Raw genomic sequence first — 14,776 nt, 5'->3', positions numbered from 1 at the left:
CCCCAGGAGTCGGATGTTTTCTTTGTCCCCACCAGTGGCCTATCGGGAGAAAACCTGACTGTCAGGAGTTCAGTAGCAGAACTCAGGTCTTGGTACAGTGGAGCCAGCCTGCTGGAGCAGATCGGTAATGCACGCACTTCTTACATCTAATGTTTTAATTGTCTTTTATCATCCAGAAGCCTCTTTGGTTAAAAAGGATAGGGTCCAAAACTAAATCTGTCGGCAGATTATTTTGTTTTGTTTTTTGTGCTTTGTTCTTTGCTGTCGTACTGATTAAAGTTTATTTAAAGTAAATGTGAAGATGTTAGATTAAAATCACTACACTACCACTTGACAGTTTCATAAAGCCAGTTTCCTTCTGACAAGTAGTGCTCACCTGATTCTGTGTTCGTAAATTCTAACGTCAAAGGTGGGGCTTGAGAAAGCATAAAAGTTTTTACTGTTATTCAGGAAATAAGTATCTTGGCAGCAGTTAGATTTAATTAAAATAAATACACTGCTTTGTGGTCTGTTTAGTTTCCCAATGATGCAGGAAGAATATTTCTTTCAATCCTGCTGAAACTTTTGGTACGTTTACCAACTCAGATTATGCAGCAAGCTTTTTTTTTTTTGTGAAGTTTTCTTCTGCAGCATTTGTTTCATCTGTTTCAGATACTTTCCATTTACTTTCCTCCCAGAGGTGCTGGTAGCGTTTTAGCTTTCTGCCACTGAAATATTGCGACAGATGCTTTCTTTTGGACAGTGCATTTCTTGTGTCAGCATTGCCTGGTTCCGATGAGTTCATGTTTCTGTAGAGTTTTACGAATCTTACTGTCCCATGATTGTAAAAGTGCTGACCCTCCGGTCTCAGTCCAATACTTGAGAAAATGATTCAATGCTCACATGCCATCAGACCTTTCGCAAGGTTTTGTTTAAACACATTCCTGCCACTTATTGTTTACTTCCTCCTCTTCTGTCGTTTGTTTCCTTCTGTTTTTTAGATTTATTCAAAGCCCCTCAGAGGTCCATAGACAAACCCTTCAGACTGTGCGTCTCAGACGTGTTCAAAGGTAAATGCTGATTTTGCACATTAAATTGTATTAATGAGCCTCTTTGTGTCGTGTGTGTTAGGTTTGTTCATTTTTTATTTTCTCTTTCTGCAGACCAGGGCTCAGGCTTCTGTGTTACAGGGAAGATCGAGGCGGGTTCTGTTCAGACTGGAGACAAAATACTGGCAATGCCCCCGAATGAAACTTGCACTGTTAAAGGTCCGATCACATTGATTGTTGCTGATTGATGATTTTTTAATATATATATATATTTTTGCCTTAGATGAGACATATCTTGTTAAACGTGCAACAGTTATGAGCATTTAAAATAAAATCTCCTCAGTTTTTCTGCATCTATTGAAAGAGTTGCAGATGGTAAACACTGCCCCCCTGTGGCCACTAGTGTACATTAAACATCCTCTCTTTTTAGGAATCACTCTCCATGATGAGGCTCTGGACTGGGCTGCAGCAGGAGATCATGTCAGCCTCACTGTCACCGGCATGGACATCATTAAGATAAAGTAAACAAGTGACCTTTAAAAGCGCAGCAGTGCATCAAAGTCGACGTTTCCTAAATGAATTTTGTAATCCATTTTTTGGATTGTAACGCTTGGCTTTTTATGACTCATAACTCTGTAATCTGCGGTTTTGAATATACCACTTTGCTCTGCTTTCCATGCAAATCCTTTTGTCTGCGTCCCTCCAGCGTCGGCTGTGTGTTCTGCCATCCGAAAGAGCCGATTCGTGTCTGTACTCGATTTAAAGCCAGAATTCTCCTCTTCAACATTGAGGTTCCCATCACACAAGGCTTTCCTGTGAGCAGCCCTGACGTCTTTTCTAGAAGTTTGATGCAACAAGAAGGCTTTTATAGAACTAAAAAAAATATATTTTTAATTTGCAGGAAAGCTAAAAAGTAGATGTGTTCATTTCCACGAACACTTGAAGAGTTATCAACTGTTATTTCTCAGCATTTGCATTAAAAAGACGATATGTGTATACTACCAACTGTCCTCCCTTTACCTTTAAAGGGGAAATGCCATGCAAAATGTATGTTTTTAACTGTTAAATGCATTTTGTTGTGTAATTCGAGTCTCCATAAGTGCAGAAAAGTTTAAGTTTAGTAAATCTTCTCCACAGGTCATGTTTGTCTAATAGAAACCTAAAAATAATCTAATATATAGCTGTGTAGATATTACATAAATCAAAGATAAAAGCAATTTGTAATATTTAATAATTTGTGGTTATTTGTAGCATGATTCACATTATTTAAAATCCACAACTCCAATGCAAACTAAAGTTTAAGAGTACGATTTTGTGCTGCTGTTTTATTTTACAGTCTGTGTGCTTCCTGCAGGTGCTGCTTCATTACCAGACGGTCAGCGAGCCGGCCACCATCAGAAAACTGATCAGTGTTCTGCACAAGAGCAGCGGTGAGGTCCTTAAGAAGAAACCAAAGTGAGTTTTGGCAACATCAGATCCAATTTTTGATTCTGAATCTGCACAGAGTTGCTCAACTGTTGTATTTTTTTCCTCCCACGTCAAAATTTCGGGATTCTTCACCCAGTTTTCTAAATACGAGTCGTTTTTTTAGTAGAGCAGATGATTATACCTCATGAATGTGAGTTTTGTTCATTTCGGCAGTGTTTTCCTTGTTTAGGTGTTTGAGTAAAGGTATGAATGCCATCGTGGAGATCCAGACCCAGAGGCCGGTGTCGTTAGAGCTGTACAAGGATTACAAAGAGCTGGGCCGCTTCATGCTGCGATACGTGGGCTCCACCATCGCTGCAGGGGTCGTCACAGAGGTAAAATACCACCATCGTTCACAAACTACTGCCACTTTTTAAGAAAACACGCTTTGATTTTGATTTTTAACTTCTTTTCTGCAGATCAAAGAATGAAGGTCCTCTCTGCCAACACAGAGCATGTCAAACTTTGCCACAAACAGAACAAATCCCCCAGGAGATCCCACTCGTGGAACCAGAGCTTCGTTTTTTTTCTCTCCATCCGGTCCTCGGTGTAACCCGACTGCTTCACCTAACACTAACTTCACAAACACCAACCTTGTCTCTGATTACCCAAGATCAAACTTAAAAAAAAATCCTCCTCAAAGGTTCCAGACTCTTCATTTCACAGTGTTTTCACCGAATGAGCTGCTCTCTGCTTTATTTTAGTTAACCAACAAAACCAAATTCTTTTCTTTAACTCTCAGCGTCCTGTTTACAACCAGTTCTCCAGATGAAAAAAAAACTGAATCAAAACCTTAAAAAATGAACGTGTTACTCGGGATTTAATAAAAAAAAAAAGGGATTGTTAATGTTTGCCAAATACTTTTTTTTTTTTCATTTTAAGTAGCATGGCTGAGAAAAACATGATTTTAGTGCCCAGGCAGTTGTTTGTAAAAGAAAAAAAAATTACTTTGGATGAAGACAAATGATTTAAAATGCTTCCAAAAATAATGTGAGTAAAGCAGCAAACATGCACTTCTAAGGGCTGATTTTTTTTAAAATTTATTTTATTTTTATTTTTACTTTATTTGGTGGTTTAGGCATTTTGATTTGAAATCTGGAGATGTTGAATGAGTTTGACAGCAGCAGCTTAAAAAAAGGTTTACATTTTGGTCAAATTGATTCTACCAGCTGAGGGGAAAACCCCACCACAAGACAGTCCTGCGTGTCCACAAACCTAATTTCCATTTCTTTTTTTCAAACTGCATCTGTCTTCACGCAGAGAAAAGAGGCAGCGATCATTTCCTGTCAGCTGTAAGAAGAGACACCGGAGCAGCTGGTGGTCTCTGAGTGGAAAGCACCACAGAAAACAGGTCTCATCCTTTAACAAGAAGAAGGAATAGTGCTGCATACATTTTGCAAAATAAAAAAAAAGCGATTGCACTTGCAAGCTTGATTTTCTGTTTCCTGTTGATGTGTTTGTTCCACTGCTACTCCAGGTTTACAAAAAAAAAAACTTCAGTTAGAGTCGAAGAGATTTTGAGTCACTAATGATTGGGCAGTTTCAAAATGTTTCCATTTAAAATATATTTTCTTGGAAGGCTATTAGCTCTATTTTTATGTTTCTTGATTGTCTTTCTACAGAAAACAAAGTGTTACGTCGTGTAAAAAGATTTAGAACGTTTGCGTTTATAATTACTTTTTATTGGAACATTAAACAGCAGTTTGCACAGGTTTAATACTAGATTTCTGCTCTGTACTTAAAGGGACAATTCAGATAATTTTTGAAAGTAGGATGTAGTTGAAAGATTAAAAGTAATGAATATCTTACCAGTTGTAGATAGCTCTTTTAATTAACTCAGTTTGGGCTAATGAGCTAATAGGTAGTCAGAGCCAAAGCTAAAGTAGATGGCTGGCTAGCACCAAGCTAAGTGTCGTTATGAGCAGTTTGAAAACTTGATTTTTATTATTATTTTTACTTAATGTCTGGCGTGATGTCATCAGGATACATGACTCTTTGAAGGGAGTTGAAACTTATGGATTCGTTCCTTTCAAGGATCTGTATTTTGAACGGTTAGTCTTGCTGATATGAACACGGTTTAATGTCACATGACTTGTTCAGCTTGAAGTCCCCCCTTCTGAGTGCATGTTCTCCGCATAAAACTGCTGCTGCGCCCTCTTTGTTTTTTTCTTTTTTGTTGTGTTATTATTTTTATTATTGTTTCAGTTGAGAAGCAAAAGGAGGAGCATTTAGAGAGGAAAACACGAGGAGAACATAAATAAACATCTCACCTGTCTGCGATTAAATTCCCATCGTCCGTTTCAAAGAGCCGCTCAAAGGATTCGAATCATTTTACTCCGCTGCAGTGGTGCTCAGTCGGTCACAGATTTGTAATATTTTACTCACTTTTTTTAAATTTTATTTATTTATTTTTTGCCACTTTTTAATATTTCACTCCTCTTACCTTCAGAAACTCGTTGGTCCCATTTCCAGAGTTTTTCCCTACTGTGAATCAGAGGCGGTAGAATCACTGCCAAGGTGGTTCTTAATAGTGATGTGCAGATCGATACGGAAATATCAATACTACCGATACCACAACTTTATGCCCTAGAATCGATACTAAAATAAAAATATCAATACTTTAGTTATTTCACATAATATAAATTATTAACAGTAAAATAGTGGAAAATAACTAAACTATTCAAATCTTGTCTTAATCCTGTGGTTGGAGGGAACTACTTTTTCTTCCGCTTGGGTAATGCATGCGCACAGTGGCACGTGCTCAGTCACTCAGTCTGTAGACGTTGCATGTATGGCAAGTCATTTTAACATAAAATCTGCTTAATCTGACTGTAATTAAATTCTAGATGAGGGGTTCCCAAACTTTTTCACGCCATGGCCCCCCAAACAGCATTGGCTCTGGCCAGGGACCCACAAACAATGCTACAAAATACAAAGTAACAACTTTTAAGAATATTTTTTCTCACTTTTATTCACTATTCAAAAATTGTTTTATTTCTTTAGTATAAGAATTTTAAATTGTGCTAAACAAATATAGGGTTAGGGTTGGAAAGTCTTTTAAATTAAATAAATTACTGTCATGTATTATTACCTCCGCCAAGGGAGGAGGTAATGTTTTTGGTCGCGTATGTTTGTCTGTGGACAAAATTACTCAAAAACTTATGGATGGATTTTCATGACATTTTCACCACAAGTGGGTATTGGCCAAAGGAACACACCATTAAATTTTAATGGGGTTATAAGGGGGTTAGGGTTACAGGATATAAATGGAAGTCATTTCAAAGTCTTCATGAGGATAGAAGAACAAACGTGTGTGTGTGAGAGGAGGAACTGAGCTAGATTTAATAGAAAAATAGGGATTATAAAAATGTCAAGGAGGTTTAAGAAACAGAATAGTCTCATTTAGCAGTTTGTGATTCCAAGAATAAAGAAATTCAATCAGAAAATAGATCATTTTGTAGAACCAACAGTGACTCAGTGCCAACAGACTGATCCCTGACTGAATGCTAAAATGAAGCTTTACCATTTATTTACAGTTAGATTGTATCTTTTTGCACAGATAAAGCTTTTAGTTTTGTCTCTGTCTAAATGTTTCTCAGCAGCTACAGTGTTAAACACTACTCATATTGGTGACTTGGAGGAATATCCAGTCACTCCTGCAGCTGCTTGCCACATGTGGGAGGATCAATAGGGTCAGGTTAAATAAGTTCACCTCTTTGGCGTCCGTGCACGTTTGAGAGATTAACCTGCAGCAGCTCACGTTTTCAGTTTTGCTCTTTTGGTTTGGAAGAGTTCTCTTTGACTTCAGCCATGCAGAAAAGCTCAGAGCAGCCCTCTCTTCTGGTCTTGGAGAACTTCATCGGAGGAAAGTTCATCTCTTGCAGAGACCATGTCGACTCCTATGACCCCTCCACTGGAGAGGTCTACTGCAAAGTACCAGACAGCAGCAAGGAGGAGGTGGGCAAACCTCACAAACACTCATGCACTTTAAAGACTCTGACATGCATTTTGTGAACGCTTTTGTACACAGTTTATACCAACTGTATCCTAAAAACCTTTACAGAGAAGCTATTTAGTTACTTTATAGTGTAATAACTAATTTTTCAAAAACTTGGTAATTACGAGTTAAAGCAAAGGTCTGAAAATGATCAGGAAATGAACTTTTTAGAACTTCAGAAACATTTTTCTTGGAGTCTGAGGTAATTCAGACACTTTCAGAGGGATGCACCTTTGATCTTTGCAGAGTCGACAGCAAAGTAATCATTAAACACTCGATTGTTTGCTCCTTTTTCTACATAAGTGATAAAACTAGAGAGTTAAAACCTATGATAACAAGCTTAAGTCTCATGTCTGAGTAGGAACAGGTTAAATAGGGATTTTATTTTTCGTTGTTCCATTTTAAGATTCTGACATGGTTTTACAGAGAGCAGGAGGTTCTGAGACGGAGCCTTTTTAAGAGAATAAAATAAAAACAAAGTGACCAGTTGCACATCTGTCTAATCCTTTTGAATAACTAGATTATCTTTCACCCACTTTTGCTTTCCGTGTTGCTGCTGTTTTATCTCCTGCAATCATTCGAGAGGCGAGTTACACTCTGAACAGGTCACAAGTCCATCACGGGATAAACCATTCACACTCTCACCTACACTTGCACCGTTTAGAGCTACCAATTAACCTAACATGCATGTTTTCAGTCAGTGGAAGGAGAAAACACACAGGTGTGTAAGAGTTCAGTCTTACACTTCTTATAGCAAAGTTATACGAGTAATTTATTTAGCAAGGATCACTTTTATTTTGGGTAAACATTCCTCCAGTGCAAAAATGAATGGACACTAGAAGTGACTCTCTGTCAGTGAATGTTGATTTGATCCATTTAAATTGCGATCATTTATTTTACAAATCATACAGAATCACTTCGTCCTGGTCGTGGAACACTGGACCAGCTCTACACCCTCAGCAGGGTCCTGGAGGGTGCATGGGAGTTCGCCCAACCTGTCTACATGTGTTTTGTGGACTTGGGGAAGGCGTTCGACCGTGTCCCAAGGGGGGCCTTGTGGGGGGTTCTCCGGGAGTATGGGGTACCGGGCCACTTGATACGGGCTGTCAGGTCCTTGTACGACCGGTGTCAGAGTCTGGTCCGCATTGCCGGCAGTAAGTCGGGCTCGTTTCCGGTGAGAGTTGGACTCCGCCAAGGCTGCCCTTTGTCACCGATTCTGTTCATTACTTTCATGGACAGAATTTCTAGGCGCAGCCGAGGTGTTGAGGGGATCCGTTTTGGTGGCCTTAGGATCGCATCTCTGCTTTTTGCGGATGATGTGGTCCTGTTGGCTTCATCGGAACGAGATCTGCAGCTCTCGCTGGAGCGGTTCGCGGCCGAGTGCGAAGCGGCCGGGATGAAGCTCAGTGCCTCCAAATCCGAGGCCATGGTCTTGAGCCGGAAAAGGGCAGAGTGCCTTCTCCGGGTCAGGGGGGTCGCCCTGTCTCAAGTGGAGGAGTTTAAGTATCTGGGGATCTTGTTCACGAATGGGGGAAGAACGGAGCGGGAGATCGACAGGCGGATTGGCGCAGCGTCTACTGTAAAGCGGGCGCTGTACCGGTCCATCGTGGTGAAGAGAGAGCTGAGTCAGAAAGCGAAGCTCTCGATTTACCGGTCGATCTACGTTCCTACCCTCATCTATGGTCATGAGCTTTGGGTCATGACCGAAAGAACGAGGTCCCGGATACAAGCGGCCGAAATGGGTTTCCTCCGCAGGGTGGCTGGGCTCTCCCTTAGAGATAGGGTGAGAAGCTCGGTCATCTGGGAGGGACTCAGAGTAGAGCCGCTGCTCCTCCACGTCGAGAGGAGCCAGTTGAGGTGGCTCGGGCATCTGGTAAGGATGCCTCCTGGACGCCTCCCTGGTGAGGTATTCCGGGCACGTCCCACCGGGAGGAGGCCCCGAGGAAGACCCAGGACACGCTGGAGGGACTATGTCTCTCGGCTGGCCTGGGAACGCCTTGGAGTTCCCCCGGAGGAGCTGGAAGAAGTGGCTGGGGAGAGGGTGGTCTGGGCCTCCCTTCTGAAGCTGCTGCCCCCGCGACCCGACCCCGGATAGGCGGAAGAAAATGGATGGATGGATGGATGGACAGAATCACTAAGTACACTTAATTGTGGCAATCAGTTTCCTATAAAAGTTTAGAACCGACAATAACAAGCTTCTAGCTTCTTAAATTGTCAATAAACACTTAAATAGAAACACAAACGTCAAGCTTTGATGATGAATACCAGACATTTGAGGACTTAAGAACATGGACTAAGGCTCAACAACATATTTTTGGCACAAATGGAACTCCATATTGTAGGGAAGCGTTAGTGACATGAGCAGCTTTTGAAGCTAAACAACTAAGTTATAACCATTATTTTGTTTGCTAAGGTTGATTAGCTGCATCTCAGATTTGGATGTGTCAAAGTAGAGAATTTAAAGGAATGGTGAGATGTTTGAGAATCGGTTGTGTGACACCGGACATCCTACGCCTGCAGGTGGACGCAGCTGTGGCAGCGGCTAAAGAGGCCTTCCCTGACTGGTCAGCCCGCAGTCCACAGGAGCGAGCCGAAGTCCTCGTGAAGCTGGCCGATCTGATTGATGCCAACATGGAAGAGTTGGCCCAAGCTGAGTCCAGAGACCAAGGTACCGTAACACCGTTTGGTTGATTGGGTTGAACAGTTGGTTAGCGATGTGCGGATCAATACTGAAATATCGATACTACCAGTAACAGAACTTTATGGCCTAGAATCGATACTGAAGTCAAAATATCAATACTTTGATACTTCAGTTATTTCAGGTAATGTATATCACAGACAGTGGAAAAACATAAACTATTGAAATCTTGTCTAAATCTTATGTGGTTGGAAGAAACTACTTTTTCTTCCATTTGGGTTATGCATCAGCACAGTGGCACAGGCTCAGTCAATCACTCAGTCTGTTACATGTATGGCAGGTCATTTTTACATAAAATCACCTTTGTCTAACTGTCTATAATTACATTCTAGATGTTCCCATTTTTTCCAAACAGCATTAGCTTCTGGCCAGGGACCCTCATGCAAACCTACAAACAATGCGATAAAATATGTCACCAAACATCAACCTTTGGAATGTTTTTTAAAAAAAATTTTCACTATTTAAAAATTATTACATTTTGTTTATCATAAGAATTTTTAATTACGCTAAACAAATCTAAAGGGGTTGGAAAGACTTTTAAATGAATAAATAAATTACTGTCTTGTATTCTTTATAAAGTAGTTATTTGAAAAACGCTACTTTGTTAGATTTAACAGGCATGTTATGTGTGTTATCACAAAGTATCAGTTTCGGGTCAGTATCGCCAATACTAGCCTGAGTTTACTTGGTATCAGTATTGGAAAGAAAATTGGCAGTATCGAACATCACTAACGGTCAGTTACTGCAGGTATAGTAAGTTGCTTTAACTGTTGCAGTTTCAAATAAGCGTCAAAAACAGGTGAAGTCAAAGAGGAGAAAAGCCAATTTTAGCTGTTTATCCTGGAAATATAAGATGAAATATGTATTTAAGCAAGAAAACAGTGTTGGTAATATGTTTTGGACAGCAGTTAAGCTATGATCCAATTTGACTGAATGCTTAGAAAGCAGAGAAAACAAAAAGTGCAACACGTTGAGAAAATGACGTCTCCATTTTTGGGTACAGGTAAAACCCTGACGGTTGCTCGGACCGTGGACATTCCTCGATCGGCGTACAATTTCCGCTTCTTTGCGTCGTCCGTGCTCCACCACACCACCGACTGCAGCCAGATGGACCACATGGGCTGCCTGAACTACACCACGCGCTGTCCAGTGGGAGTAGGTGAGAGCTCAGCGTGATTTAATGTCTCAGTGTTGTCTCTCTGTGCCTGGAGTGTGAAACGGTGATTTCTGGTGTATGGCAGCTGGTCTGATCAGTCCCTGGAACCTCCCTCTGTACCTGCTGACCTGGAAGATCGCGCCGGCCATTGCCACGGGCAACACGGTGGTGGCCAAACCCAGCGAGATGACCTCGGTGACCGCGTGGATGCTCTGCAAGCTGATGCAGCAGGCTGGTAGGGCCACAGTACGGCAAGCAATTCAAGCATTTATTTTAATGTATGGCATGACATTTAAGGGTTTCTGAAGTATTCTTGAGAGCTGGCATCATATCCCTCTATTGGTTGATGCTTTGCTGCACTAGTTGAATTAGTCTTGATTATTGGTGTCCCAATACTAGTTTTTCTCAAACCAAGTACGAGTACTTTAGTTTGGGTACTTACTCATACCGAGTACTTAGGACTTAAATATTGGACAAAACCTTTAAAAACACATTTCTTTTATTCAGAACAAGGTGTCTCTCCTTCCTTATTGGTCTACAGCTCCTCTGACAGGATCAGATGAAACACAACATGATAGATACTGTTATAACATTTAAATAAATACAAATATGTAATAATATAAGTACAATTTTATTTCAACTTGTATTAATTTCTTAAACATTTCACTTGAAATATAAACTGTAACACATTCAATGGAGTATCGATAATTAATACTAGTACTGGTATTGGTCCAGAGTACTGAGGCATTTTGTATGAGTACAAATACTTGTAAAAATGCTGGTATCAGAGGCCCGATACCAGTATCTGTACTGAAATACCACTAATCTTCATAAATTATTTGAACTCAACAATGACGCATATTTACCAGCTAGTTGGAGCAGAAGCTACTGGTCAGTTGGATCATCAGACCAAATTATAAACAAATGTGTTGCACTAGTTAACAAGTCAGCTTTAAAAACTCTACTAGTATTTCAAGTGACTGCCTAATGTTCACACTAGTTGATCAGTGCAACTTTACTGAAATATTAACCTCACTTGTTTACTATTTAAGGCCTGTTTTGATCTTACTAGTTTGGCTAAAAGGACAAATTAACTTGTAAGTTACAAAATATCACTGGTTGATCAAGACAACTAACTTGGACCTCACAAATAAACTAGTAAAGCCTGAAATGTACACTAGTTAATAAGTTAAAGCTTTTTTCAAACTTTATTGTAAACTACTGATGCTAGATAAAGTTTACCAATTACCCAGTTATATTAATGTTCATTAATGTAACTAATGCATATTTTAAGCTTTATTAATTAACTAGTAAAATGTAAATTGCTAATTTGCAGACTAGTTCAGTACCGTTTTACCCATAGTTGTTGACTCGTGCACCTTTTTACAGTAAAGTCTAAAACATTAACTCTAGTGGAACAAATTCCAAAATTGGTCTCATTACTGCAACTAATTACTTTTTTGTGCTTTATTAGTTAACTAGTAAAGTCCATAATGGTCACTAGTAGATAGTTTGACTATACCTTTACGTAATATTTGAAGTGCACCAGGTAACTAATAAGTTTTAAAGGGATCCACGATTAGTTGTAACATTAAAGTTTATTTGATAAACATTTATTCTAACTGTAAAATAAAGACTGTAAAAATACTGTAGGCTGTTTATTTTTGTAAATTTTTTAAAATATATTTTAACACGGACGGAGCCATTTTATTTACACGCAAAGCATTCTGGGTAAATGATGACATCAACTAGGTCCTCGATGGAGGCTGCTAGCGAGCTATATCCACCCTGAAGGTTAATCTTGGACAATATCTGATRATCGACTCTTTTAAATGAAACCAGAGAGCGTTGACAGAGAGGAGAAGGTAGAAATGACTCAGCCTGTAACTGAAAATATAGATGGAGGACAACAGAGCTGCTTCATGGAAGAAGAACCTCAGCTTAGCCTGTTAACCTTCGCACTAGCCGTCACGCTATATTGCCTTATATGTATTAGCTTGGCGCTATGACGACAAACAAGCTAAACTGAGGTCCTCCATCCATATTTTCATTTGCAGGCTGAGTCATTTTTGCGTTCCCCTCTCTGTCATGTGGATGGAGGACATCAGTGATGAGAGGAGAATGTGTAGCGCTGAGTTAATACACATATATGGTGATAGCATCGGGGCTAATGCTAAAGCTAACAAGCTAAGCTGAGTTTCCTCTTCCATGAAGCAGCTCTGTTGTCCTCCATCCATATTTTCAGTTACAGGCTGAGTCATTTCTACCTTCTCCTCTCTGTCAACGCTCTCTGGTTTCATTTAAAAGAGTCGATCATCAGATATTGTCCAAGATTAACCTTCAGGGTGGATATAGCTTTCTAGCAGCCTTGTGCCGATGACCTAGTTGATGTCATCAATTTCCCAGAATGCTTTGCGTGTAAATAAAATGGCCCCGTCCGTGTAATATATTTTTAAACTTTTAGTTGAAAAATTATAAAAACTGAACATCCTACAGCATTTTTACAGTCTTTATTTTACAGTTAAAATATACGTTTATCATATAAAGTCTAATGTTACAACTAATCGGGGATCCCTTTAAAATATTCATTAGACTGCTGTTTGAATGAAGAATAAACAAAGGTAGATAAATGAAAATACCCTCTCACTGGTAAATTAGTTAGGCCCATTGCTCAGTTAGTTAGAGTCACTTTAATTCAATACATGAAGCACTTTATGCTAATTAACTAGTCCATAATGTTGCACGCAGAGGTTACAGGACTTTGCTCATAAATCACACGACTGAGAAAAGATTAAACACAAAGCTGTCTGTCTGCTGTAGGTGTCCCTCCAGGGGTTGTCAACATTGTTTTTGGCACTGGTCCCAGAGCAGGGGATGCCCTGGTGGGCCATCCTGATGTCCCTCTGATCTCCTTCACCGGCTCCACCGTCACCGCCCAGCGCATCACGGAGCGGAGCGCCCCCTACTGTAAGAAGCTCTCCCTGGAGCTGGGAGGTAAAAACCCCGCCATTATCTTCGCCGACGCAGACCTGGAGCAGTGCGTCGCCACGACCGTTCGCTCCAGTTTTCTCAACCAGGTGCGTCAACTGCAGCTGGAGACGTTGTGCAGGAGAGTGTAATGACTCGTTCTGTCCACATGGTGGGGATATTAGTTCAGGTTTTGCCAGGGGAAAGGTTTGACTGAAGTAAATTTCTGAGCAATTTCTTACCCTTTCCTTTTTGTTTCCCCTCTCAGGGAGAAATCTGCTTGTGTACCAGTAGGATTTACGTAGAAAGGAGTATTTACTCTGAGTTTTTAGAGAAGTTTGTGGCTGCGGCTAAAAAGTGGAAGACTGGTGTTCCGTCTGACCCCAACAACAACAATGGAGCACTCATCAGCAAAGAACACCTGCAGAAGGTGAGTCTAATTAAATATTGACTGTTGATTATTTTCTTTTGTTGTTGACTTTCTTGAAACATCTCCTCTGTTTTAATCCCAAGGTGCGCAGCTTCGTGGCGCTCGCCAAATCTGAAGGCGCCACGCTCCACTGCGGCGACGGCGTGGACCCGCTGGACCTCCCACAGCGCCACAAGTCTGGCTACTTCATGCCCGCCACCGTCCTCTCAGGCGTGCCCGACAGCTCGCGCGTCATGCAGGAGGAGATCTTCGGCCCCGTCACCTGCGTCAGCCCGTTCGACAGCGAGGACGAGGCTGTGGCCAGGGGGAACGGCGTGCGCTACGGCCTGTCGGCCACCGTGTGGTCCCGGGACGTGGGGAGGGTCCACCGGGTGGCCCAGCGGCTGCAGGCGGGTGTGGTGTGGACCAACTGCTGGCTGGTTAGGGATCTGAATCTGCCGTTTGGGGGAATGAAGAACTCCGGGGTGGGGAGGGAGGGAGGGAAGGATTCCTATGATTTCTTCACGGAGGTGAAGAGCATCACTATCAAACACTGAGGCAATGATGCAATGCTGGCCAAAACAAGAATTTGTTGGTATTTAGATTTAGAAAACATAAAATTTCACCTCAGATCGTTTAAATTAATCCACATATTAGATGACATAATCAGTGGAAACCTACACAAGTATATAAACAAACAGAACCGATGTTATTGTCTAATAAAAAAAGAAGTATACAACCGTCCTTTTTATTCTTTTTTTTTCTGATTTTCTCCACCTGGTGGGTTTTAAGAAATAGTTAGTATCTTACCTGTTTAGAGAGCTCCATTATTAAAATCTAAATTCAAATAAAATAATCCAAAATGAATCAGGCACATCAGTGCGTCTGTTAACACTAAAACATGAAGGATGATTCAAGCTGAAGATGGGTGGATGAATTTTCAGATATTTTTTTTTGGCCTTGCTTTTATAATGATAAGTCATCATATACAACAAGAGTCAGATACTGCATACACACACAAACTATATATATATATATAAAAAAAAAAGACAAA

General features: G+C 40.6%; 2 protein-coding genes across 2 annotated transcripts in view; both read left to right on the top strand.

The window, feature by feature from the left end:
• The window catches only part of hbs1l (HBS1-like translational GTPase), a gene marked incomplete in the record, with an annotated part of 30,207 nt that extends 27,070 nt beyond the window's left edge, over window positions 1–3,137 (top strand). Inside the window, 8 exon segments of the mRNA XM_014018903.1 lie at window positions 7–124; window positions 981–1,049; window positions 1,143–1,247; window positions 1,459–1,549; window positions 1,735–1,843; window positions 2,383–2,483; window positions 2,686–2,830; window positions 2,915–3,137. Coding sequence (XP_013874357.1) covers window positions 7–124; window positions 981–1,049; window positions 1,143–1,247; window positions 1,459–1,549; window positions 1,735–1,843; window positions 2,383–2,483; window positions 2,686–2,830; window positions 2,915–2,926 — 750 coding nt within the window.
• A 3,033-nt stretch (window positions 3,138–6,170) lies between these two features.
• aldh8a1 (aldehyde dehydrogenase 8 family, member A1) lies at window positions 6,171–14,589 on the top strand. The gene is made up of 7 exons (XM_014018902.1): window positions 6,171–6,452; window positions 9,013–9,160; window positions 10,194–10,349; window positions 10,432–10,581; window positions 13,167–13,423; window positions 13,582–13,743; window positions 13,827–14,589. The coding sequence occupies exons 1-7, from the start codon at window positions 6,306–6,308 to the stop codon at window positions 14,277–14,279; spliced, it is 1,473 nt and encodes a 490-aa protein (XP_013874356.1). The 5' UTR covers window positions 6,171–6,305; the 3' UTR covers window positions 14,280–14,589.
• Window positions 14,590–14,776: the final 187 nt, after the last annotated feature.

Source organism: Austrofundulus limnaeus, unplaced genomic scaffold (assembly GCF_001266775.1).
Source record: "Austrofundulus limnaeus strain Quisiro unplaced genomic scaffold, Austrofundulus_limnaeus-1.0 Scaffold205, whole genome shotgun sequence".
Classification (NCBI taxonomy): Eukaryota; Metazoa; Chordata; class Actinopteri; order Cyprinodontiformes; family Rivulidae; genus Austrofundulus; species Austrofundulus limnaeus.
Note: the sequence above shows the minus strand (reverse complement) of the source record. Positions and strands in the feature narration are given on the sequence as shown.